The sequence below is a fragment of the Lycium ferocissimum genome, chromosome 7 (genome assembly GCF_029784015.1).
Source record: "Lycium ferocissimum isolate CSIRO_LF1 chromosome 7, AGI_CSIRO_Lferr_CH_V1, whole genome shotgun sequence".
Lineage (NCBI taxonomy): Eukaryota > Viridiplantae > Streptophyta > Magnoliopsida > Solanales > Solanaceae > Lycium > Lycium ferocissimum.
The window spans coordinates 63,745,207-63,771,510 of NC_081348.1; the positions used below are offsets into that span (position 1 = coordinate 63,745,207).

Here is a 26,304-nt window from a genome sequence, read left to right on the forward strand (position 1 = left end):
GAAACTGTAAGAAACATACTTCATCAGGTGAGTTGTCACCACTCTCAAATGGTTTGTTAAACCATTGTGAGAAGTCTTCCGATGAATTGAAGATATTTGGCAAAAGGAAGTTAAGTAGTGCCCAGAGTTCCTCAAGATTGTTCTACATGGACAGAATAATAAATAAATTCAGATCACATTAGCACCAGAAGAAACAAAACAAGAAGTAGTACATCATCCTTGTATGCCAGAGGAGCATTTATCTTGTCAACCCACAAGATGTAAGAAAATGTAAGACATAAAAAATCCCATAGACAATATGAACCTGAAGAGGAGTTCCCGTCAACAGCAACCTATGATTACTGCGATAGTGCTTCAGATCAGCATTCAACTTGCAAGAAGCATTTTTTATGCGATGCCCTTCATCAATTATGATATAGTGCCAAGGAACTTTACTTAGTTTTGGTCTGTCATGTTTGTTCATCAAATACTCATATGTCGTCAAAAGAACATTGAACTTTTGATGAACAATTCTTTCCCTGCAATTACAAGTTACCCAATAATTATAGCATGATTGCAATGGAAGTAACAAGATAATACTCCCTCTGTCCCAATTTATGTGATACTTTTCACTTCCCGAGATTCAAACGGCATGAATTTTGACCAACATTGTAAGATGTATTTTTCACCAAATTGTACGATAAAAGTTGCAACTTATAGTACTTTTCAAATAGTTTTCAAATATATAAATTTTAATCTTAAGATATTCAGTTAATCTAATCCAGATTAGCCTCAAAGTTTAGTCAAATTGACTCTCGAAAAGCAAAAAGTATCAAATAAATTGGGATAGAGGGAGTAGTAGAATTTCTAGACAACAATATGAAATAATTGACATGGCGTACTTGAAAAGCTTCCTCCGCTCTTCTGGTGGTCCAGAATAAACTATTTTGAGCATATCTGGTGCCCAAAAATTTATCTCGGACTCCCATCCAGGTAGGACAGAGGATGGCACTACCACCAGAAAAGGTCCTCTGTCATTTTTGGTTTCCATCAGGTAACACATTAGGGATATAACCTAAAAAGTTGTCTTTGTGAGATCCTTCAAAAATTCATGAGATAATAACTTTGAAATTAAAGTAAACTCTAAAAGGAGAACTAGAGAAACATTATAAACTAGGAATCAAGCAAAAGTAACAACTAAAGTAATTACATATTACTGTACCTGAACAGTTTTACCGAGTCCCATTTCATCAGCTAAAATTCCATTCAAATGGTTATTGTAGAGTGAAACCAACCATCGCAATCCATTCATTTGGTACCTGAAAGAAAAATCAAGATTAAACATACTCTAGATGAAGGCAATAGGAAATATCTCCTGAGTGGAAAATTAAATATTAAAAAAATGCACCCACGAACATAGATAGGCAATGACAATTGATTCTGAAATGAAAAACTTACTCCCGTAGTTTTCCACCTTTGAGAGAACGAGGTTGCTCTGCGACGGTCTCCTTTATACTGTAGAAAATACATGTAGTTATTTAGTGTCTTAACCAGAGAGATTTGAGTAGTGTGTACTGACATTGAACAGATAACAAAGTTGAATCAGCCAAATCAATAACAGCTATTTAATAGAACCCTAGAATGCGAAGGATACTAAGACTCAAAAGAATGTAGATCAAATTAAATTGAAGAATCTATAGTGTCAAGTCCTAGAAGACCATGAAAGAGATTATATGCAGGAATTACCTGTGTGCCATCGTATAGTATTTTTCATTGCTTTCCAAGTAATGCTGCACACAAAATTAGTATAACAAAATCAGGAAATGACACATGCGAGCAAAGAACAGCCAGCATGCTCGCTAGCAATATGTGCATTTAACCATATACGAAAATATCTGAAAGAACCTTAGCCTGGTCTGTTTCATCCTCATCACCAAAGTCAACTTCATCCTCCTCAACCGCACCTGAGTTTCTATTGTCACTCATGTCGGTCTCAAATTTTCTTGCAATTGACTTAGCCTCCTTTAATTTGGATCCAAGCTTTTGGAGGTACTTTTCCGTCTCTTTTAGTAGTTTGTTAACACGATCTGACTTTGCGTCCTACAACCAAAGTATTTATCAGGATAAGTGGAACAGAGTGCAGTTCTGAGAGAGAAATAGACATGCCATACCTGAACCATTCTAAGGTATCCCTCAACATCATTGATTTTCAGTAAATTAATCTTCTCACGCTGGATCCTGTCAATCTTCTCACGATGTATCCGTTCCTTCCTTTTATGGAACTCTTTCACATACTTATTGAAACCTTTCCAACGTTCTCTCTTCATTTTGAATACATCTTCCAATCTTTCCCTGGAGTTCAGAATAATTCAAAGAAAACAATAATACGAAAACCAGAAAAGAAGTCATTAATCATTTACTGTTAAAGGAGCAAAGTCAAATGATTAACCCTGATGAGGAAAGTAACAGCATACCTATGAACTTCAATCTCACTGAAAAACTCCTTCTGTCTCTCACGAATTCTCTTTTGACGCTCTTCCTTCATTTTTTGTTCATATCTTTCAAGTTGCTTTGATTTCCTCCCAATTCTGTGCTTCTTGATTGATTTTAACCGCTCCATGTCAGTTGCTATTGGCTTGAAAAAATCAGTGAGAATTACACTGCCAACAGATTGTCACAAGGTCACAAGATTTGGACAGATAATGTGAAACAATGAAGGGTGACATGAAAGAACCTAAACAGTTCTAAGCGATATATATAAAAGCTTGGCTACCACCGGGGAGAGCAGGAGCGTGAGACCACCAGCTTTAAGAAGAAATATATGTTTACAAGAGAACTACCAAAGTCTACGCGTACATACAAGAAAATGTTCACACACTGCAAATATGACATGCATTTTTGAACCCCAGCTTAAGAAGAAATACCAACCCTCCAAAGAACCACCAGAGACTGTATAATACAAGAACATGTTCAAATACTATGGCTATGTATACACATACATTTGAAATCACATTGCAGTTCTTATTGCGAATGTTCTTATAAGATCCAATAAAAACTAAAACCATCTAGGACCCAACTACCCAGATGTCTTTTCAAATTAATATGAATATTAATAAAAGGACCAAGTCATCCACAAGCTTAACTTCAGTGAAAGCGAATTTATGGTCTTTATGTCATTCAACAATAATCTCAACCAATGTGACATAATTTTTTTGAATCCATGTTTCAATAATACCTCAGAGTACCAATTTTTCTACTATATAGAAGCATGAAAAAATATTCCTGTCATGGCTGCTTGAAGTCATTAAGATTAGCAATGAGGGTATCTTAGTCATTTCGCGGATATTCCTGCGTTGTGTTTTTGAGCCCTAGGCTCAACGGCTTAGTTTTGAGCTCCTATTTTGTTTGACAAATAAACCAAACATTTTTTATTACAATACAATAGTATGCTATGCTGTGCAAACCGCCACGTGGATCCCAAGTAGAAACGCATTGGTTACATCTTTTTGTGAAAACGAGAACGGCCAGATTGTCCCTTTTGCAGTTCTTCACTTTTCATAAATGTTTTCTAACATAAGTAAACTCAAAGCTTCATTCTTTCAAGAAACAAAATGGTCAGCTCATATTGTATTTGATTTCAAAGACTAATCTTCATGTACATATTTGATATTCGTTTAGCTTTTTTTAAGCAAATGTTAGCTCACAAGTTTTAAAAAATCAAAAAAAATTAACTTTGAACTGCTGAGTTTGAGCTTATTTAATAAGGAGTTCAGTCCATTTAAAAGTAGTAAAACATCCCACGTTTACCATTTTTTTTTTGACAGGTAACAGCTGATCCCACCTTTACTATTTGAAATCAAACAGTTTTTCTTAATTACAATTTTAGATATTCTTAAAGTAGTTTAAGCTATAGAAATTATCTTTTTGGGTGATTTTTATATTATTTTATTGTAAGAGTAAACATCTGAACACACACACACACACACACATCAGTTGTCTTATCTCTTTAAAATATATTATTTCTTTTCCCTTATTTTTACTTATAGACTATATAAGTTAAGGAAGACTATTTTTTTATTAAAAAAGAATTATAATACGTACAATTTCTAGACTTTAAACAGTATTTTATCATCTTAGTAAGGTTAGCCGTTAGTAACGAACTAGATAGTTACTCCAATATTCAAGCAATGTGTTTGTGATTTTGATTAATACAATATTTGGTTAAAACGAGTACATGCTTATTTGAAGACCTCCAAGACCACATTAGTGTTGAGGTATTTACGTGTGCTCTATTCACTGGAGGATGGTAGAATAATTTACACATGTTATAATATTCATATTACCTTATAAGCACAGTATATAATATTCTTCGCCATCTTCGGCACATATAATAAATTTCCTACTAAAAAAATTTGTTCTTCGCTATCCACCTTATAAAGTATTTTATATTGAAAGAGTGTGAACACTATGAAAATGAATCCAATGCCAAAATGGAAAATATTAGAAAATAAGATATTTGTATCTGAAAAACAGTTGAAACACTTTTGGTGTAAACTGAAAATGATAAGTATTTTAAAGATTGTATTATGTTTGTTTGTATAGTAGCATTTTTCGTTGAACTTAAGTCTTTTTTAATCATATATTTACTGCTTTACCCATCTTGATTTGATCCAACATACTTATTTGGCCCTCATACTTATATCGTGCTAACACAATTGTGCTTTAAAAATTTGTAAAAAAGGTCTTTCTTAGGGTTTTAGAACTTGGAGTATGACAAAAGCCTTGTGTAAAGTATCTCAAATTTTGGCAAATGCTACAAAGTGCCAGAGAAGCAACAAAATCTCAAAGAGAATCAAAAATAAATATGACAGAAGAATGTGATTGGTCATCACACAGTCTTCTTTTACAAAAAGTGCACAATCTGCTAATTATTAATAAAATCAGAAAACAAAATAAATCAAAACAAGAAAATAATAAAGCGAACAAAATAAGAAAAAGAGAAAAAACTACATTGGCCCGTGCAGTCATCTAGTTCATTCAGACGTCTTGTATTTAATAAGAATTACAGTTATAAAATGATTAATTCATAATCTCTAAAGATCAAACTTGCAACACTCAAAGCGAACTCTAGAAATTTGCAAAATGACTTCCTCGAAAAGTAGATGTCTATTAGGGCAGGCAAAATTAGAAAACAAGGCAGTACCAACAATGTGGAATACATTACTACTATATATAAGGGAGAATCTCCATTTTTTGTAGTCCTCACATGATTTTGTTGTCTCTTTTTACCCCTAATTGAAGTTTTTTATGACTTTCTAAATCTTCACACATTTTTGTAAATTTTAAGAATTTTGAGGGCTTTTTCATGCCACTAAAATGATGATGTCATGAATAAGGCCATAGTGGCCCCACAAAGCTTACTCATACATATTTGAGTCTTTTATGTGGAAATATTATTAATTTGTTACAAAAATATTTGTCATTAAAAATTTATTATAGGCATGTAAAGAATTATCCTATCATTCAAATTATATCTTAATATAGGCTTAATTATTGAATTAAAATATTATTCTAATAATATTATTTATTATTTATTGATGCTATTTATCATTTATCATTTGCTATTTTAAACTTTTACTCTTCCGATTAAATGTAAGTTTTTTTTTTCATTTTCTCTTGTAATTTTGTGTCGTACATGCTAACAAACATAAGTAATTAACAAAGATTTCACTTAAAGTAGGAATAAGATTTAAATTAAAAGAATATATGCAATAACTTATATCATAATTAAATACTTTAAAAATGTATCAAAAATGCAAATTATAGCCCTTCCGGCTCAATTGAAAAATGAATTCCGAAATACGGTAGTTAATTAATCAAATTATACATGCACACACTTTTAATATAAAAATTATCTAATAAATTACTATATTAAAAGAGAAACTATAAATAAATTATTTATATATATATTATGAAAATGTTTGGAAAAATTATTGTAGTTAAAGAAAATACAATTTGATCTCCAAACAATAATAATACTAGACAATTGCAAAAAGTATATTTTTTTTACTCTTTTTAATATAAAAGTATTTTGCAAAATATCGGGTAATCAATATTTTATATAATTTAGGACAAAATATTTAAGTTTGACATAAAAAAGTTAATGCAATGTAAATTTCACAAAATAGTTCATTAAATTAAGAAAAAGAAAAAGGATGTTATTTTTTAAGATGCATCTTTTGGAAGTAAAACGAAAGCTTAAATTAAAAACAATTTAATTTTATTAACTTTTAAGTATTTCTTGTGTTGTATAATTTGAAAGGAACATCTACGAATGTATCTTCCAATGTCAAGGTATTTAATTATTTATATTTATTTATAAGTTAACTTTATTGATATCATCATAAAACAATATTTTCGCATTAAATATTTTTTATATTAATTGGATAATGTAGTATCTTTTGGTAAAAAATAAGTTAGCCAATATGGTTCAATTTGAAGAAACAAATTAGATTAAGTTAACATATAAAAGCTTGATTTGGATCATTTGTGACTTTAACCTTAAAAAATTTTAGTAAAATAGAAATTAGAAGAGCTTTCAATTGTTGATTTTTTTTTAAAATAAAATATTAATTAAGAAAAATATTTTCTTTAACTTTCAGATACATTTTTGTATTTTAATATTTTAGAAGTCTTTCGAAAGTGTCAAACTGATGTTACAAAAACAAAGAAGCAAGAGCAGAAAAAAATTTAAAAATATCTACAAATTGAATTGTAACGTTGGTTTGGGCCCGGGCTTAGCACGGGCCAAATAACACTAGTATATATATATATATATATATATATGTGTGTGTGTGTGTGTGTGGGTGTGTGTGTGCATGTGTATATATAGACAGAGAGATGTACTGAACTTGCAAAAAATTCAAAGCTAACCACAGAATTATCAAATTTTTTGACTATGTGACAACCTTCCTAGAAAATATGATATCCATTAGTGGCGGCAGAGTTGGAAAATAAGACAGTAGGAACAATGTGGAATACATCTAGATATGCATAAAATATTAAGTTAACCAAGACCGATCACCTCCGTAGACGACGCTGCAGCTCCAGCAATTGAAGTTTTTTCAGCTCAATGACACTTTTTGTTTTTGCAGAGATATCCTCAGAGGAGCTCACAGATTCCTGCCACATAAATGAAGACGAGCATTTATCACATGTGAGAAATGAAACTTAACCGGGATATAAGATTCATTGTCACATAAATCAGGTTGCAGTAGCCAGTCATGTGTATCACATGCTGGAAGAGCATATCATCAAATGGTTCTTGTTGATTGATTAGATTTTTTTTTTTTTTTTAAACTAGATTGATTAGCTTAATTAGAGGATATTGTTGATTGATTAGCTTAATTATTGGAGAATAGAATATTTTATTCATTGTATTTATTGTATTGATTCTCTTTCCTAATAAGTCATAAGACTCAATGTATAAGTACCCTTTTTCATGGGATGTAGAAATATCCAAAAATACAAGAAGTCTGCTTCTCAAAAATATTTGGTTCTGCAGCATCAAAAACAGCTTATGCAAGGTTTAGCGAAATCCTTCTTTTTTTTTTTTTTTTTTTTTTGGATAAATTCATAGACGCACTCAAGATCCATAAAAAAAAAGACCTATGCAACGTTGAAGTGCCAAATTTAATGGTTGTGCCTAAGGAAGAATAGCTCTAGTTTTGAGCAATTTGGCACTTCAAACTTTTAGAGGGAATAGGTTGTGGCTCTTTCTCTTCTAACACAATCAACTGTGCAGTGTAATAAAAGACACGTGATGACCCCAGAATGGTTGGAATGAAGTCAAAAAGCATATTATTGTTCTACATGGAGTTTACATCCAATGTGTATGCACTATTTGCACCATTCTTGTATTTTTTGTGGGCAATATAATCTTTTCGGTTTTGGAAAAGAACTCATAGCATCAACTATTTATTTCTCTTTTCTTTGGGGAGCATAACCAATGCATAAAATTGCCCTATCTGTGTTTGTATACATCTACTATTTATTTGTCTTTCTTTGGGGAGCATAACCAATGCATAAAAGACCAATCAACATGGAAGTAAAATATGCAATTCAACCAAAATTTCAAAGTAATAGCCTCAAGAACTCTTAAGCAAAGGCATAACACGAGAAGATTCAGAAAGTTTTATTGTTTTACTCACAAAAAGCACCAGCTAAGGCACAAGTTCCATTGGCAATGTAAGAACCCCCCCCCCCCCCCCCACAAAACAAAAAAAGGTGTATCCACTGCTTATATATGTTGGTGGTTTTAGGTGACTGAAAGCTCTAGTCAAGACAAAGAAGAAAGCCTGACATAACATGAGGATTTCTGTGGGTCATGGACCATTGAGCAAACAGTACATTTAGTTACCACGAACTCACCTCCCCCCCCCCCCCCAAAAAAAAAAAAAACCCCCCACCATGATGGGAACAAAACCGAATTCTTTCCCACCAGGAAATCAGACAACTTTTTGAATAGATAAGTAGAAACTAGAAAGGATCTTTTTTTTTAAAATAATTGTGGTGTCCGGGCTAGCTTGCGCGCACCTTGACTAATTCCACCAAGGTACCTCTACTTCCCACCAAAGACAGGTACCGGGTAACTCTGTCCACGATGGCATAGACAGATGGGAAGAATTCACCCCGTGTTTTTGCCTCTGCTGGGATTTGAACCTGAGACCTCATGGTTCTCAACCCACTTTATTGACCACTAAGCCACACCCTAATGAGTAGATAGGATCTTATCTACCAAACTCGCATGAAGAAAAAGCTAATATGGAATCACGTTCCACCAGAGGTAAGCCTTATACAGTCCCTAATCTAATAAGTGTCAACAAATCTAACATCACGTTCCCCCAGAGGTAAGCCTTATACAGTCCCTAACCTAATAAGTGTCAACAAAGCTAACCCCAAAATCCAGTCTACACAAATTATTGATAAGAGCATTGCATCCCATAAGGAAGAAAGATTTTTCAGTAGCAAACCTTCAACTTCTCTGCACAAGCAGCAATTCTTTCTTCCGTTTTTTGCTGTTTTTCCGACCAATTCTGTTCACTAATAAGTTTCCTTTTTTGTCGATCCAAAATCCATTTCTCCATCATTGTATGCCTTGGAGATGGTAACCTATCTGTGGGTGCTGAAATATTTTCATCTTCTAGATCTGTTTCTTGCACTGGAAATGGACTTAATGCGCAAATGTTAGAGCTTAATGTGCAGACGTTAGAAACAATAACTAGCCATACAAATATACAGGCAAATATAAATATGTATGTACACTCAATGCACTGGAAAATCAATCCCATGGACCACACCATAATGGCAAAAAAAGGTGAAAAAAAAAAGGGTGGAATCTGTATCTGTTCATGTAAGTTATAGCAGAAGAAATTTGTCTTACTTAGGCCCCGTTTTCACTTTTTTCCGGAATTTTTTTTCACTTTATTTGGAAATCAGCGTTTGGCCATGAAAATTCCAAATACAACTTGAAGTTGTATTTGGAATTTGGAAAACACCTAAAACCTTGTTTTCACTTTTTTCACTTTCACTACATTCAAACAACCAAATATTCTTTGCAGAAACTATAACCAAACACAACTCCATCTTCAACTCCAACTTCAAAATTCTAAAAAAAAGTGAAATATTTGGTTTTCATGGCAAAACGCCTACTTAGATCCCCAAAACTAAAACCAAATCAAAAGAAAAGGGGGGAGAAGGTGATTTTTTGTAAGGAAATATATACGAGGTGACATTCTTATTGAGAGATATTATTCAGACCTTGTGACAGATTTTTCAGCAGTATATTTGAATCCTTCACTTGCATTGTTGCAGGACTCTGATTAATTACTCCAGGAACAGATTTCCACTGTTGCCTCAAGGGTAAACTAGGCAAGTTACTATTAGCATGTCGATTTCCTTGAGCATTGCTATCAGCAAGATTTTGAAATTGACCAGCATGATTATCTTTCATTAGCGGACCAGATTCATGGGTATTGGCAGAGGCAGGTGGTGATACCTTTGAAGCCTCAGCTCCACTCCAACCACTCAGATCAGGCTTCAATTGCTTGCTTGTGCCCATAACGGAGGAAGCTTGGGGAAACATTCCAAGTTGTCCAGTGTTTGCAGGAGCATGCTCATGATTATAGGGAGGTAAGGATTTCGAATCAGTCGGAACTCCTCTAAGAGCAGATGCCTGTGATTCTTTAGCATCCTGGATGGGCACTTCAGCATCCTGAATCATTCTGATCTTTCTTTGAGACCTCCTTTCGTCGGCATGCTCACAAGGATCAAGCTGACCACTTTTATCTTCCATCAAGTTAGCATTCTGAGCCTCCATTAACTTATTTGTATCAGCAAGAATTCCAGAAGGCGTAGGGCCAGAAGAAAGCCTGTCAGTTTCGCCAGCTCCTCCAAATGTTCGTGTGACTTCAGATGCACTGCCTTGGTCGGTACTCAGTTGCTCCCTTCCTTTATGGTCAACCAATTCTCTGCGATCTGTAGAACACAGCCTATTAGGACATGACACAGATTATATGACTTTTTAATCAGCGAAAAAAGAGAGATATCAAGCAGCAGATACCTTCTTTAGGATAGAAGTTTCCAAGTGCAATTTCAAGATGAAGCTTCTTTGGCATTAAACCATTCCTATAAGTGGGGAGATATTAAAAACTTTGGTAGCTGGAAGCAAAAATTTCTTTGCACAGTGACTAATGCTAAAATCAAATGCATCATCCTACATACCTAAAAGCCAAAAACACAAGACATTGTGCTCTAAGCTGTTTCAAATGATGTTCTTTGAAAGGCATGGCCGATACTGGAGCCTGAGCCGCAACAGGAAACTTCCCTGCATCTCTCATTGTTTCACTTCCAAGTATACTCTTCTCTGGGACATTGTTAGGCATGCCCCCCTGTTGACACAAAAAAAATTAAGGCAAAGATGAAGCACATAGAGCAAATGAATACTGCTGAAAAAGAAAACCAACTAAATACAACCAGAGTTGTTTTTCATTAAGTTTGATAAAGAAAGCTATTTTCCAATTGTATCATCCTCACATGCCGCTCTATGACGTCAGGAAACAGATTCTGTATGCATAAGAATAAGTTGACCAGATGAAATCTTTGCTGCTTTCATAGTACGAGGTTTTGACTTCTTACAACAACTACAATGCCTTAACCCCAAACTAGATGAGGTCAGCTATTTCAATCCTCACTATCCATGTCGCTCCATGTAACCAGGTCTCAATCCAATATTTAAAAAGACGTTTTGATTATACCAAACAGTGACAATATTGATTTTATACTACACAATGAATTACTTAAAAGCGGTGAATGAAAATCAAAATGTTTCCCTTCATGCATGAAAATAAAATGAATAAACAAAAACAACAATTGAGCAGATAATCTATGAAAGGCGTTGACTCCATACTGCAAATTTCCAAAAGGAAAAACATTAACTGAATCTGGAAAATGAGAGGTGCAGTCATCTCCAAAATCAGTATTAGTTTTTATCCCGATAACAAGGCAAAATAGTTGCAGGGGCTTCTACTCAACTGTGTTTTACATTACTTGGATAAGCATCTATTTGAACTAGATATCGTGTTTAGAGACTCTTCACTGAAAACAGAAGACTTATTAGGTATCAAACATTACCAAGGGAGCACAACCTGTCATAAGGTTCAAAATCTGTACCCAGAAGAGATCCATGATAAATTGTTGTCACAAAGCCAAAATACCATCATCTCCAAACATCATAGAAACCAGACCAGAAAACTGATGACACCAAAAGACAGGCACCCTATTGATAATGTATATTATCGTGATTATAGCTAATTTCCTCCCAAAATAAGCTTCCACAATATTTTATGCAAGATCCAATTAAAATTGAATTTTGCCTTGCATTGATTATGGCAAAAGAGTCTATATACATCGGAACACATGATTATTAAAAAGATATAGAAAACTTTTTTTAATCAGTAAAAAAAAAGATATAGAAAAATTAAGTGAAGTAAAATTAAATTTGTCCATGTTAGATACATGTACATATCTCAAAATTAATACTTATCCAAAGTAAAAGAAAAATTGCATTCCACATTTTTAAGTGGTAAGAGAGGAAAAAGTTGTCTATATTTCCTTTTTTCACTTCTTGATGAGAAAAGATTCAAACTTTAGCCTAGATTTCTGTATTAGCTGGTTCCAAATCATCCAAAATTACCTAGTTAAAGGAGCAATTTGGCAAACCATAACAGTATCCTCAGTTAAAGACAAGGTATAACCAAATATCTAGATGTAGATTGGCCTTCGGCAGAAATGCTTATCGTCTTCATTGATAGTGCTTTAATTGCACAAATAATACATCATATGTTGCTCCCTAAAGAGTTGAAACAAAAATGGATAGACAGAGTATTTTACTTTAATTTAAAGGTAACGTATTGATATAAACTACAAATGTAGTAAAGCTGTGGTATAATTGGATCCAGAAATTTCCTTTATATCTTTTTAGTAACATTTTCAAAAATTTTACAAGCATCTGTCAAGTTTACAAAGTATCTCTGCAACACGGTATTATCCTTCGAGTAAACATGAAGGTATGGCAATTACAAATTGAAAAGGTGATGAGTTTCTTCTAAGCTTCATGTGTGTTCTCTTTTTCTCTTCGATAAGTGCATTTGTCTCTACAGCAGTATGCATAATTCAAGCATCAAAATGTTGTAGAACTAGAACTTATAAGCTTATTCCCATTCTATTTCTTTTTACATGTTATTTATCCATTCTACTGATGTATAAAAAGTTGGGGAGAAAAAGTTTGGTCAATGTAAGTTCAAGCACAAACTGATCCAGAGAAATGCAAGAATTGATTAAATGAAGCCTGCTTCCCTGTGCATTGAAGGACAGGTGGAAGTAAAAGAAACGTAATTCTACGAGAAACAGAAAATAGGATGGCGGATTATGAATTTTGAAGCATCTGACTCTGCTACAGAAAAAAGAGTTCAGATAAGATTTTCCTTCCAATTTCTTTTCTTTTTTGTGGACAGATGAGTCCACAAGAAGAGCCGACTCAATCTCTGTTTTGTTACTTTTTGCATCTTATTGATGCCATTAATGAATCCTACTTCGTCAAAAAAAAAAAAACGGAATTCAAAAAAAGAGCTTAAAAGGAGTAGCATGGTCAAAGAGGATTCATAAAGTTGACTCCAATTTGCTTGGGGTTGAGCATAGTTGTTGTATAAGTGAGTTCACGTATACTTTTTTTTAAACTATTTTTGGTCCCAATTGTGTCGAACTTTCCATTTTTGGAATAGTTACGGAATCTCCATGAATAGGATCAAACCTTATTCCATGGTATTTACATGAGGTTCCTCTTTAAGCTCTTCTATTCGGGTTCATGGTTTCTCTTGGCTATATGGTTCATCCGGGGGAGAGATTGAGCTTCAAGAAATAGTAAACGGTCTTATCAATACACAAATGTTGTAAATAGGTATCTCGAATCTTCTTTTTCAGAATGCCACTGATGTTATTGTCGCGATTATCACAATGGGTATTTTCCTTTTTCTAATATTGGGAGGGTTTTGGGATGCAGATACGGTGCAAATGATAGAGAATGATTTGCACAAATGGGCTTCCGTCAAGATTAAATTCATTAGGTCAAAAATAGGAGCTGACCCAAATAAAATGAACCTTATTAATCAAAGTGGCACCTGGGCCAACCTTCTTCAAAAGACATACTTGTATTTTGTATCAAATTTCTCTACAAAGAACATGCCCTTGGAAATTAAGAAGGTCAAAGCACCTGATGCTTAGGGCCCAGTAATTCTTCCATTCACAAAAGTGGGCAATACTTTTTTATGTTATGCAGTAGGAATGTAGGATACACAAAATCCCTACAATTGATTCTGGTCTTACTACCGAATTTCCAATCAGTAACTTTCACTTACTTCTACTTATGATATTTGAAGCAGTGCTTAAAAAAGTCTTCTAAGATCTAGGGATAGTCCAATTCACTCTATCAATAGCACGTTGTTGTTGCCACAGCTTTACTAATATCCAGTGCACTTCAACAACTGCACCACAACAATAACAACTACGCCTCAATTTCAAGCAACTCGAGGTCGGCTATAAGAATCTTCACTGTCTATGTCCCTCCATTTAAGCCCGTTTATCCATCTTACCAAACGTTTGACTAAAAAATACCTTGCATCTTGATTTCCTTTCCTTAAATGGATATGTAATTGCAGGCCAAGGTTCACACTATGTGGGGCAAAGTGCACAAATACCTGATTTCGGGACATATGTTTAGTGGAAGTTGATTTTTTTTTCCTTTGGCCTACTTCGGAACAACTTATCACATATGAGACTGAAGTTGCAAAGTTCATGTCTGAAGTTTGGCAAACTTCGGACATTTCTTGCCTGAAGTTTGGCCTGGCTTGCCAAGGCCAACTTCAGACATTTTTACATGATGTTCAGGCAAAAATATGGCAGAACTTCAGCTTTTTTCGCATGAAGTTCAGACATATATATGGTAGAACTTTAGCCATTTTCGCATAAAGTTCAGGCATATGTGGCATTTTTGCATGAAGTTGAGGCATATATATGGCAATACATCAGGCTTTTTTGCATGAAGTTCAAGCATATATATGGCAGAACTTCAGGCATATAATGCTCTACTTAAAGACATTTTTGCATGAGGTTCAGGTGAACAAACTTTTGCCCAAAAAGAACAACTAGTTCTTCGAATTTTAAGAATCCAACACACGATTCAACACCCAAATCTATTACAAATGAGCTCAAATTTGAAGCATAAGTTCCAAATAACATACAGAAAGACCTCAATCATCAATTTGTCAAAACAACAACAAATCTAACAAAAACATTTTTGCAACAATGGTGATTTACGAATGTTTTCAAACTTTTTCAATAACACCACTTGAATTAACTCACTTTTCCTATTCGAAATTCAAGAGTCACTTCTTCAAAGAATTATACTTCAATTGCTATAAGTTTGAAAAGTATTATTGTACAACAACTAAAAAGAAGAAGATAAAGAAGGAGGAGGAGAAGAAAAAAATGCGGAAAAACAACAATTTTGTCTGAAGTTACCTATACTGGATACCAGTAAACTTTTTTAAAAAATGGGTACAGGTTGGGACGACCAAATAGGGTGCTCCGTGAAATTTTACACGTTATATGCTGCCTCTGAACTCCTTGCCGATATTCTACATGTCTCCTAATAATTTGACCATTTTTTATCAGTTCTCTGATTTATTTGACCTAGTTATTATTCAATGTGAATCATTTTTTCATTCACCTTCACCTTCTCAAATAAACATTTAGTAGTTTCCAATTACTAAATTTGCGACCAGCATAACATATTTGGTTTATCAATCCTCGAGTATAAAATAAGTCGTTAGAAGGGAAAAAGAGAGTACCACCAAGTAATTTCTTGTAAAACTATTCCTCTCCCCTCCTCCCCCAACCCCAACCATCTGTCCCTTCCCTAATTAACTGTCTTGGCTCTCCTATTCTTCTTTCCAGCTAGTGGGAAATAGATCACATAAAATCTCCGGCATCACAATAGCCAGTTTCTCGTCTAACAACACTGCACGTGTATGGCATTTCTAAGAACTTTCCTCCCTTAACCTTAACTATCTAAAGAAAACGTAATCGAGTTTGCCGTCACTAAAGTATTGGGCCATAGTTGCAAGTAGAGCAGCTATTAAGTACTCCCTGTGTCCCAATTTATGTGATACACTTTCCACTTTCCCTTTTGCCCTTAATGAAATGATTTATAGCCACACAAATCTCTATGACTTGTTTTAGACCACAAGTTCAAAAGTCTTCCTTTCTTTTCTAAACTCCGTGCCTAGTCAAACTATATCACATAAATTGGGACGGAGGGAGTAGTAACCAAACTCAGAAACAATGTGAACCCAACCTAAGTTACTCAGGTGCGGGTGTCCGACACGAGTACGGATCTAAAGGTCGGATCCTTCATGATCAAAATTTTAGGATTCAGGGATACGGATCTGGGTACGGGTACGAGTGCGGGGATTCGGCAAAAAATAAATTAAAAATATAAAAATATGCATAATTATGAAAAAATTAACATGTTAATAATCACTGTTATCAAAAGCGAAAAGCGCAAAAAAGCTCTAAGGCCAGCTCGGGCTTTAAGCGCAAAGCGCAAATAAAGCGTGGGCTTTAATGAAAAAAAGGCGCAATGGTGCAGAAATACAAATATATATATATATGTTTAGTCCAAGACTAATAATAATAAGCATGAATTGTAAAAAAATTACGACAAGGTGGAATATCAATTATCTAGTGTCACCTCTTCAAGAGAGGTTCATTGGCAAGGAAACGTATGTCTTAGAGCCTTGATGATGACACTGAAGCGCATATAAAGTGAGGCGAAGCGCTCAACATGTTTTGAGCCTCACTTCAGGGCTTAAACGCGCCTTTGACAACACTAAGTTAATAATTAATTTAGATATTATCCCTCTTTTCCAAGAAGACATTTATAAATAGCATAATTAGGTTAATTAATAAAATTTGCTTACTTAGAGCATATACTTATTTGTTATATATATAATATGAAGTTCATTTAAATGAAAAATGTGTGCAGCATATACAAATCTTCAATTTACAATTAAATAATTGTATATTATTTAGATTAAAACCATTTTATTTTATTTTTTAAAAAGGGTGTGAAAAAGATAGAGTTTTAATTGTACCAAAAATAATTAGTATATGTAATGGTTATCCTCATAGACCAACGTGGCAGCATATTGGCAAAGGGGTCAATTAACAAAGTGGTCAACTCCTAATTAGTCTCTGCGTCTTCTTCTTCTTTGTTCTTCTCTACGTCTACGTCTTCTTCTTCGTTTTCTCTAAATCTTCTTCCCCAACAAAATCTTTTCCATGTCTCTGTTTTTTCCAGTACAACACGACCCATGTCTCTATTACTACTACATAGCAGCGGAATTGAAGGTATTTCGTTTCCCATCTCTTCAAATCTTGATTTTGGTAAATCAATTCTCAGATTTTTCCCCAAAATTTTGGTCAACACACCCAATCTAGTTTGACCGGATCCGACATAGATCCCATACCCTTACCCATGTCAGTGTCGTGTCAACACAGGTACAGCACCCAAACTGCCGAGTCTGAGTAACTTAGAATCCAACTTCAAAAGTAAACAAATACCTTTTTTATTAATAAACAAAACGTACACTTACATCAAATCAAGATAGAATGTTATATGACAGATTTACAAAACTTTGTCCAACAACTAACAGCTCTTTATTAATTAAAAAAACGTGAACTTACATCAAATCAAGGTAGAATGTTATATGACAGATTTACAAAACTTTGTCCAACAACTAACAGCTCATTATAAGGGAAAACAATGTCATCAAACATACAGCTTAATTTAAAAGGATAGTGGAAAGAAGGAAAATGAGTACCTGATTGATCTTGCTTGCATTTCCTAACATACTAGATCCTCCTTCATGCTCTAGTGTTCTTCCTGCTGCAGTTCTGCCAGCAACAAGATCAACCGAGGTAGACCCAGAGAAAGGTTCTGTGCTTCCATCTTTGAGCAATTTTGATGCATAACCATGATTATCAATTGAAGGACTTCCAAACTGCATTGAACTTGAAATTCCTGGTTCTACTGGCTGAGAGGAATTAGAAGCAGAAGGCGCCATTACAGGAACTTTGACACCTGTACCTGAATTAGGGCAGCACTTCACTACATTAAACTGCCGTGAATAGTAGAACTACTTTCAAGTACATTCACCTGATAGGGTAAATTTTTCACTCAGCTCAGCAGGGGATATCAACATTGATCCTACACATAGAATGGCTGGTACAAATGACGTAACAAGCATTCATTAACCCTCCCTCCCTCCTCCCTCCACCCTCCTCCCTCCCCTCTCCCCCCGCCCCCACAAAATAGAAGAAATTAACAATTTTCCCAAGCACAAGTTGCCAACTAGAATGGAAATATAAGACTTATAGAATATAATCAACATTGATATTAAATCAAAACCTCAACACTGCTGGACTACAATTAACGGCGAGGTGATGGAGACTATTGCAGAGTTTCAGGAAACTAGTGAGTTTGAAAGAAGTCCCAACGCAACCATCAGAACTATCATTGGGAGGTGCACCGAAAATCAAAGACTACAATCCTTTTAGTCTAAAAGCATATATAAGGTAATTCCTAAGATGGTCTATTTCAAACTAAATAAGGTGTTGGCCTAGACAGTATGCGTTTGTAAAAGGAAGGCAGACTTTAGAAGCAGCTTTGTTTGCGAATGAAGTGGCAGATTCCAGAAGAAAGAATGGACCGTTGGGTGTTTGTTGCAAGCTAGAACTCTAGAAGCCTACGATCATGTGAATTGGAGTTTCTGGACTACATGATGAGAATGGGATTTGGAGACAGATGGAGGAGATGGATCATTTTTGTACTTCTACAGTTATGCCAGGCTAAACGGGATTTTGAGACATGGGATTCTTCATATCTCATGTTATTCATATGGGTGATCAAAGCACCAAGTAAAATGATGGACAAAGATGTGGTTGGAGGTTTGTCGAGGGGTTTCACTGTAGTGACAAGAGGACAAAGCACGGCCAAGTTTACGCATCTTTTATTTGTGAATGATACTTTGGTTTTTTGTGATGCAAACTTATCTCCGCCAACATACTTGAAGCATATCTTGTATGGTTTAATGTTTAGCTAGGAGTCAAGATGAACTTCAAGAGATGTGAGACTATACAAGTTGGATAGCCGAACAATATTGAAGACCAAGCACAAGCGCTCATCTATACGGTACCTTGGCTTGCCTTTGCTGCTTCCAACAAGGATTTAACAGATTGAATTTTTTTATTTTATTTTTTGACATGGTAACTAGCTGTATTGATATCCAAAAGGGAAAGTTAAAGCCATAGTTACAAGGAAGCTTTATAAAAGCTACAGAAATTCAACTAGCAACTAAAGAGACTCTAGGAACTGTATTAGAGTCTCTGTATCTTCTATATACTTTTCTGTACACCAAAATTACAAAAATCGAATACAATTAAACTTTATCTTCTGGATGGGATTGCTTTGTTATCAAAATATCTTGAGTTAACAGAGTGAAATTTTGTGATTGAAAGAGATGAAAAGAGGCTAATATGATAGCAAAAGAGGTACTCAATCAAAAGGAAAATCGAAGAAAAGAAAGAAGGGTGAGATAAACAAATAAAGATGTAACTTTCTTTATTATTATGTAAGATTAGAAGGGCATTCAAGGATTGGGGAAGACGGGTGGATTATAGAGCTAGGATGTGTGTATGTGTTTTTTTTTTTTTTTTGGGGGGGGGGGGGGGGGGGGTGTCGGGGGGCCCAACGGGATTGGCCCTGGTCGAGTATCAAAAAAAAAAAAAAAAACTTCCCCCTTCACATCATTAACCGGTGTAGGATTCAAGATTAGGTCTAGGATACGAGTCAAATTAAGTAAAAATCTAGAAACATTCCGAAGGAATATGTTTTGGGATACAATATATGGAACCAGTATACTTAGTCAGATAATTTATTAAAGCCCATTACGATCCCCAAAAAGTGCAATGGACTTGAGTGACTTGGAGTGAAGACCTCAAGGTGTTCAACAAAGCTTTGCTAGGAAAATGGATATGAAGATTTAGGATGGAAGAGCATGTTTTTGAAGGGAGGTGATAGCAGAAAAGTATGGTACCGTCGATGGGGATGGAGGACCAAAACTATCAAGTTTTCGTTCAGGCACAAGACTTTGGAAGACCATTATGATGGAATGCAAAGCATTCAGCAGCCACATTATAGTCAAGGTTGGTAATGGAAGCAAAATAAGCTTTGGGTGACAGGTGGTGCAGAGAGAACGTGTTGAAAGTTCCTTGCCTAATATATATAAAGTCTCGAGCTAGACAGTATTGGCAGTGCAAGTACATGAGACAAGTGCTTTTATTTTATTTTTACATTGGGATCTCACATTCAAAAGAAACCTACAACACTTGAAATGCATGACAGATGGAACTGGGAGATGGGCAGTTCTCAGTCAAATCATACTACCAAAAACTATTGGTGAGATTTGAGGGATGAAGTGGATTTCCTGCATCTCACGATTTGGCTACCAGGGTGACTAGAAAAGTGTGCTTTGGCATGTAAGGGAACCATACTGACAGCCGAGAACCTATGGAAGAGGAGGATCACATACGTCAGCTGGTGTTATAGGTGTAGATGTTCAAGAGAAGATGTGGATCACCTCTTATTACATTGTCAAGTAGCTATCGCCTATGGTGGGAGTTCTGAATTGGTTTAGAATACAGTAGGTCATGTAGAGTACAATAAAAGAGGCACTATATAGCTAGGTTTTCAGAAGGGAGAGAAAACTCGCGGCACGAGACATAACACCACTAGCTCTTATGTGGGTATTATGGAGGAAGATGAATAGGAGAGATTTTGAGGAGCCGAGAATGTTTTTGTACGTGTGAGAAATAGTCTTGTGTCTCTAGTTTCTTTTTAGTGTACCATGAGATTCTTGTTTGGATCAGTGTTATCAAAAGCGAAAAGCGCAAAAAAGCTCTAAGGTCAGCTAGGGCTTTAAGCGCAAACTGCAAATAAAGTGTGGGCTTTAATGAAAAAAGGCGCAATGGTACAAAAATACAAATCCATATATGTTTAGTCCAAGACTAATAGTAATAAGCATGAATAACAAATATATGGACAACGGAATTGTAAAAACATCACGATAAAGTGAAATATGAATTATCTAGTGTCATCCCTTGAAGAGAGGCTCATTGGCAAGGAAAAGTATGTCTTAGAGCCTTGATGATGACACTGAAGTGCACATAAAGCGAGGCGAAGCACTCAATATGTTTTGAGCCTCGCTTCAGGGCTTAAGCGCGCCTTTGACAACACTGGTTCGGATAAATGATTGACTGACTTTTTTTTTATAAAAATAGATAGGTGAACGGGTGATTTTTGTGGAAAACCACATTTTAGCCTAGGTTTCTCTACTTTTCGGTATACTACCTTTTTTTTTTTTGATAGGGTAAAGTTTTATTAAAAAGCAGTATCAAGGTGATACTGCGAAAGTACAAAGAAAATGCAGGCTAGAGTACATTAGAAACCTAAGCAGTCTAGCACGTCATCTAAATTCATCACTACATTTCCATCTTTCCAATAGTACAAGTTGTGCATAGAACTATATTTCACGGACTGCAACTGCTCCTTTTTGCCTTCGAAACGCCTCTTATTCCTTTCTGTCCATATAGTCCAAGCTATGCTAAGAGGAATGGCACTCCATATCTTCTTTAAGGGTGCTTCTGGACATGCAGCTTCCCAACCCTCTAACACACTCCTGAATGTGGACTTGTCCAATGAATGCCAAAGTTAGCAATGAACATGGACCACACCTGCCAGGTAAATTAACAGTACACAAAAATATGATTCACCGATTCGCAAGCTTTCTCACATTAGTAGCATCTGCTGCACATTTTCCAACCCCTTATCTTCAGATTTTCTAGTGTTAGGCATGCTTCGGTATACTACTTTTTTTTTAATTTTTTTGATAACCGTGGTGTCCGAGCCAGCTTGCGCGCACCTCTACTAAATCCACGAGATACCTGTCACCTCCCACAAGTAACTCTATCCACCAAGGCTAGAGCAAATGGGAAGAAATCAACTAATGTTTTGGCTATGCTGGGAGTTACTTTTTGGTATTAATCACCGGGAATTCCCCAATATTAAAACAGAATTCCTGGTCAAAAAAATAAAACCCACAAAATACTGGTTAACTTGCATTCACTCACTCCTCAAGCAAAATAGGAACCCGTCCAACAGCTTAATTAGTTGTTGACTCTCAAGTTTCAATTTTTTTATTTACAAAAGCAAGGCTTTGTAGCAAGCCACCTCAATTTTGTTTTGAAGTATCAGAGGTGTTCGCACTTGCACTTGCGTACACCACTACACTTCAACTAATCCACCAAATACATGTTACCTCCCGCAACATAAGTACCAAGTAACTCTGTCCACAAAGGCTTAAACATATAGGAAGAATTCACCTATGTCGCATTCCTAAAGTCGTGTCATGGTTCTCGAAGTTGTACACTGACTCTTTGACCACCAAGCCACCCTTTGGGAGTGGGACTACTGCTTGATATTGTGTCTTACATCAAAGTGGTACTAACATGATCAAGAAGCAGCATTAAATTGCTCGAGGGGCAAGCTACTACAAACCTTTGGCGGCAATACATGATTATCTGTTGTTTCATTTTCTTCTCCATTCTCCCATCCTAAAATTTAATGTAGAAAATGCGCAGTACCAAATGCCTATTGGCCATCTACATATGTTTTATCAAATTGTAAACTTCCTTTGTTGTTTGGTGAATATATTAGTTTCCAACACTAGACAAAATGAATGATCTGCCATAGTTGCAAGTTAGCAGACAAATTCTTTGTACTTACCACTTATGTGGGGTCCAGATGCTTGATAAATACCATGTCCAGTGCCGCTTGGACCGCTAACTGCACTGCTTGAAGCATATGCATCTGGTTTAACCATCTCATTTCCCAGCAAATTTTCTTTAGAGTCTCTAGAGACCCCAGCCCTCTGTGAAGATCCTGCAATAACACTTTCGACTCGTAAAATATAAAAATAAAGCCAGCAAGAGATGAGCTTGGACTGCTAGCACTGAGATATCAGTGAAGTGCATTAAATAGCAACAAGTATCATTTTACCAGCTACTTGTGATGAGGCAGCTTCTCCTACTTGTGCTCCCGCAGACATAGGAAGACGCGAGGACATTAAAGCCTCGATGTCAAGACCATGTTGCTTGACAACAGTCTCCATGGCCCTTGAATCAACAAAAGAAAAATTAGGGCAGTTAAGAAAATTGTAACAGTACGGCGAGTCAGAGACGGGTATCAGAACTCTGAACTATATGGCAATCAACTCTTAGTAGATTTTAGCGTCAGCATTTTGTTAAGCCAGGAGGCACAGTATCATGGGCAACTACCATTTATACTATGACAGTTATACTTCCCCATCGTAACTGGAAAGTACAATAAGACAATGATTGAAAAATAATTATTGAACGGAGAGGTGATTGACAAAGGGGTTGGGAACAGAAAATGCAGGCAATATGCAAGAAATTCTATAATTCTCTAAATATATGGATGGATTTTAAGACACTATACCTTGATATTACTTGATAGGGCATTGAGTTCTCCTTCCCGCTGGATCTCATATGTTGTAAAATCTGAGTCATGAGTAGTACAACTTAATACAGGTAAATAACTCAAACTTTGGAAACCATACAACATAAAGATGTAAACACACCACATAAAGCTTTGTAGCCAATTTTGTCGGCTCATCTTTAGACTCTTGAATAAGCTTATGCAGAAACTTTGCTGCCTCCAGCTCAACATTATTTGGATTGGCCATCTTGCTCAAACTACACAAAATTGCAAAAAGTCAAATCCAGCAACTCATAAGTCATAACTCAATATAAAAACCCCATGACTTAGTAGCAACATCCAATCCAGCACCATAAAGAAAGAGAAAACAAACGGAGAGCACGAAATATTCACTTCCAACTTCCACCCAATTGCAACATTTCAAAAGGATAACTCAAAGCATCTGGTCACCATTAATTCATCCTATACAAGTACTGAAACAAGCAACTAATAAATGTGCTAGCGGCTTTGGAGAGCAAGCACATTGTATAGCTCAGGTACTTAAGTGCATCCTTCTCGTATCTATCCAGGGCATTTGCTTGTCGAGAAAATTACTCATGAGTTCAAATCTCATTTCCTCCAATACCAAAATGGACGAGCAGACGAAATTACATGAGAAGAACCTCTTGGTGGAGTTCACTCCCCAGGAAGACTGAGTAGCACTTCTTACTGATTGCTATGGGTTCACCAATAACAGAAAAGTGTAAGCAACAAGTACATCACTGTGGCGGTTGAACCAAGGAGTCCTAGGCAAGGGCAGCAACTACCACCAAACCCCTCCCCCTAACCTTTCTAATTTAAAATTTCAACCTTCAATTCAGAAATTTTCCAGGAAAAAGAGTCACTTCTAAGGGTGTGTTTGGTATGGGAGAAAACATTTTCCGAAAAATATTTTCCAATTTTCTCATGTTTGGTTGGTCAAAATGATTTAAATAATATTTTCTCTAGGAAACAAGTTTCATAAGTGACATTCCAAGTTCATTGACTCTTCCCCACCCACCCATCCCTCTTGACCATGCCACCCCTATAATGTTTTACTAAATTACTTATAAATGCTCTTTGAATAATATTGTTTTGCTTACTTACTAAACACTAGAAAATAAGTAAGAAATCCAGTTATTTTGAAAGAAACATTTTCCATGGAAAATATTCTTCTTCATACCAAACACACACTAAACCAAACTAAACTTTTAGGTAAAGTTACCATCTATTCCTCTTCTACACGCCACTTCAGTGTTTAATTATACAGTAAAGCCCGTAAACAACAACCAAACTCCATTCTTAAACAAGACACTAATCATTCTAGAACCACTTAGAACACCCAAAAAGGGTAAATGACGAGAAGCCTATTTATAACAACCACAGTTAGGTTTTTCTAGTATGTTAAAAAGTAGAGAACAATTTTTTTCACTATTTCAATACGAGAAAGAATAAAATATTTAATTCTAGTTACCAAATGTAGCTAAATATAATAACAAATCTATCATCAGTTAAAATGTAACTCCAATTACTAAACACTGACGGTAACAATAATCAAATTATTCACAGAAAAAAAAGGGTTAAATATCAGAGCGAAAAAAGAAAAAAAAAACAGTAAAAAATTAGGGTTTTTACCTGATTGCAGCTCGAGGAATGAATGAGCTACATGTATGTTTATATATAGAGAGAGTTACCAAATGTAGCTAAATATAGTGACGAATCTATACAGTTAAATTTTACTCCAATTTACTAAACACTCACGGTAACAACTAGCAACAAACAAATTTATTCACATAAAAAGGGTTAACTATCAGAGGGAAAAAACAGTATTTTTAATCAAGTTTCTAAATGTAGCTGAATATAATGACGAATCTATACAGTTAAATTTCACTCTAATTACTAACCACTGAAGGTTCCAACTAGCAAAGATCAAATTACACACAGAAAAAGGGCTAAATATCAAATTATTCACAGAAAAAGGGTTAAATACGAAATTATTCGAATTTTGGAGTGACAAGTAAGAAATTAGGGTTTTTACCCGATTGCAGCTATGGAGAACTACATGTATATATATATATATATATATATATATATATATAATGATATGTATATGGGAAAGAGAATTAAGAACACTTTGGAAGAATCAATTCTCCTTTTTGAGGTTTGTGATGGTTCGATCGAAAGTGAATGAAATTTGAGCTAAGATTTTTGTGTAAGTGCTTTGTTTTGTTTGTAAAGGGAGTTTGGGGCTGTGAAGATTGGAGAGTTATAGTTTAGCGCTTCGTTTTTTTGTTTCTTACTTTTCGTCCCTCCTGCTGGGAAGACTCGTATGTTCGGCCCCCTTAACTTTTGTCCTGTTTAGTTTGGCTCCAGAAAGAATGGAAAAGGGCTAAAAATGCCCTTAAACTATTAGAAAAAGTCTAAAAATACTTTTCATCCACCTATTTTGCTAAAAATATCCCTCAAAGGTATGGTGTGTAGTTGGAATTTCGACCAAACGTTGGGGGCTTATTTGGCCATTTTCTCAAGTAAAATTCTACTATGTTCCCTCTGTCTCAATTTATGTGATACATTTCATTTCGCGAGATTCAAACTGCATGAATTTTGACCAACATTTTAAGATGTACTTTTTCACCAAATTGATATGAGAAAAGTTGCAATTTGTAATACTTTACATGTAGTTTTCAAAAATATAAAACTTAATCTTATAATATTGAGTTAATCTGATACAATTTAGCTTCAAAGTTTAGTCAAATTGACTCTCGAAAAGCGAAAAGTAACACATAAATTGGGAAGGAGAGAGTAATATATATCAAATTTAAACATTAAAAAGATTTTTTTTTTAAGGAAAATATATAACGATCTGACAATATGACTATTCCTAAGTAGGATCTCTACATGGATATTAACAACTAGATTAAGAACATACAAATATTAAAATTTATTGATAAGGAATAATAATATACTCCCTCCAATTCATTTTACTTGTCATGGTCACTATAAATATTTGGTCCAGAGTACTTGTCATTTTAGAAAACCAAGATAGAATTAATTTT

At 35.1% G+C, this 26,304-nt stretch overlaps 1 protein-coding gene across 5 annotated transcripts in view; it reads right to left on the reverse strand.

The window, feature by feature from the left end:
* Window positions 1-25,489, reverse strand: part of LOC132061819 (chromatin structure-remodeling complex protein SYD) — a 47,662-nt gene extending 22,173 nt beyond the window's left edge. For 4 of the 5 annotated variants that reach the window (XM_059454472.1, XM_059454471.1, XM_059454470.1 and 1 more), the window contains exons 1-20: window positions 25,287-25,489; window positions 23,373-23,487; window positions 23,231-23,292; window positions 22,772-22,887; window positions 22,499-22,654; window positions 17,478-17,743; window positions 10,762-10,928; window positions 10,601-10,665; window positions 9,799-10,515; window positions 9,012-9,199; window positions 7,064-7,161; window positions 2,454-2,639; window positions 2,151-2,331; window positions 1,885-2,079; window positions 1,726-1,769; window positions 1,438-1,494; window positions 1,202-1,298; window positions 882-1,054; window positions 305-518; window positions 20-142 (exon numbers count right to left, since the gene is read on the reverse strand). In XM_059454472.1, coding sequence (XP_059310455.1) covers window positions 20-142; window positions 305-518; window positions 882-1,054; window positions 1,202-1,298; window positions 1,438-1,494; window positions 1,726-1,769; window positions 1,885-2,079; window positions 2,151-2,331; window positions 2,454-2,639; window positions 7,064-7,161; window positions 9,012-9,199; window positions 9,799-10,515; window positions 10,601-10,665; window positions 10,762-10,928; window positions 17,478-17,743; window positions 22,499-22,654; window positions 22,772-22,887; window positions 23,231-23,292; window positions 23,373-23,477 — 3,210 coding nt within the window. In that variant the 5' untranslated portion in view covers window positions 23,478-23,487; window positions 25,287-25,489. The remainder of the gene's footprint in view (window positions 1-19; window positions 143-304; window positions 519-881; window positions 1,055-1,201; window positions 1,299-1,437; window positions 1,495-1,725; window positions 1,770-1,884; window positions 2,080-2,150; window positions 2,332-2,453; window positions 2,640-7,063; window positions 7,162-9,011; window positions 9,200-9,798; window positions 10,516-10,600; window positions 10,666-10,761; window positions 10,929-17,477; window positions 17,744-22,498; window positions 22,655-22,771; window positions 22,888-23,230; window positions 23,293-23,372; window positions 23,488-25,286) is intronic. The other variant, XM_059454473.1, reaches the window with a different exon arrangement.
* Between the last annotated feature and the right edge of the window lie 815 nt (window positions 25,490-26,304).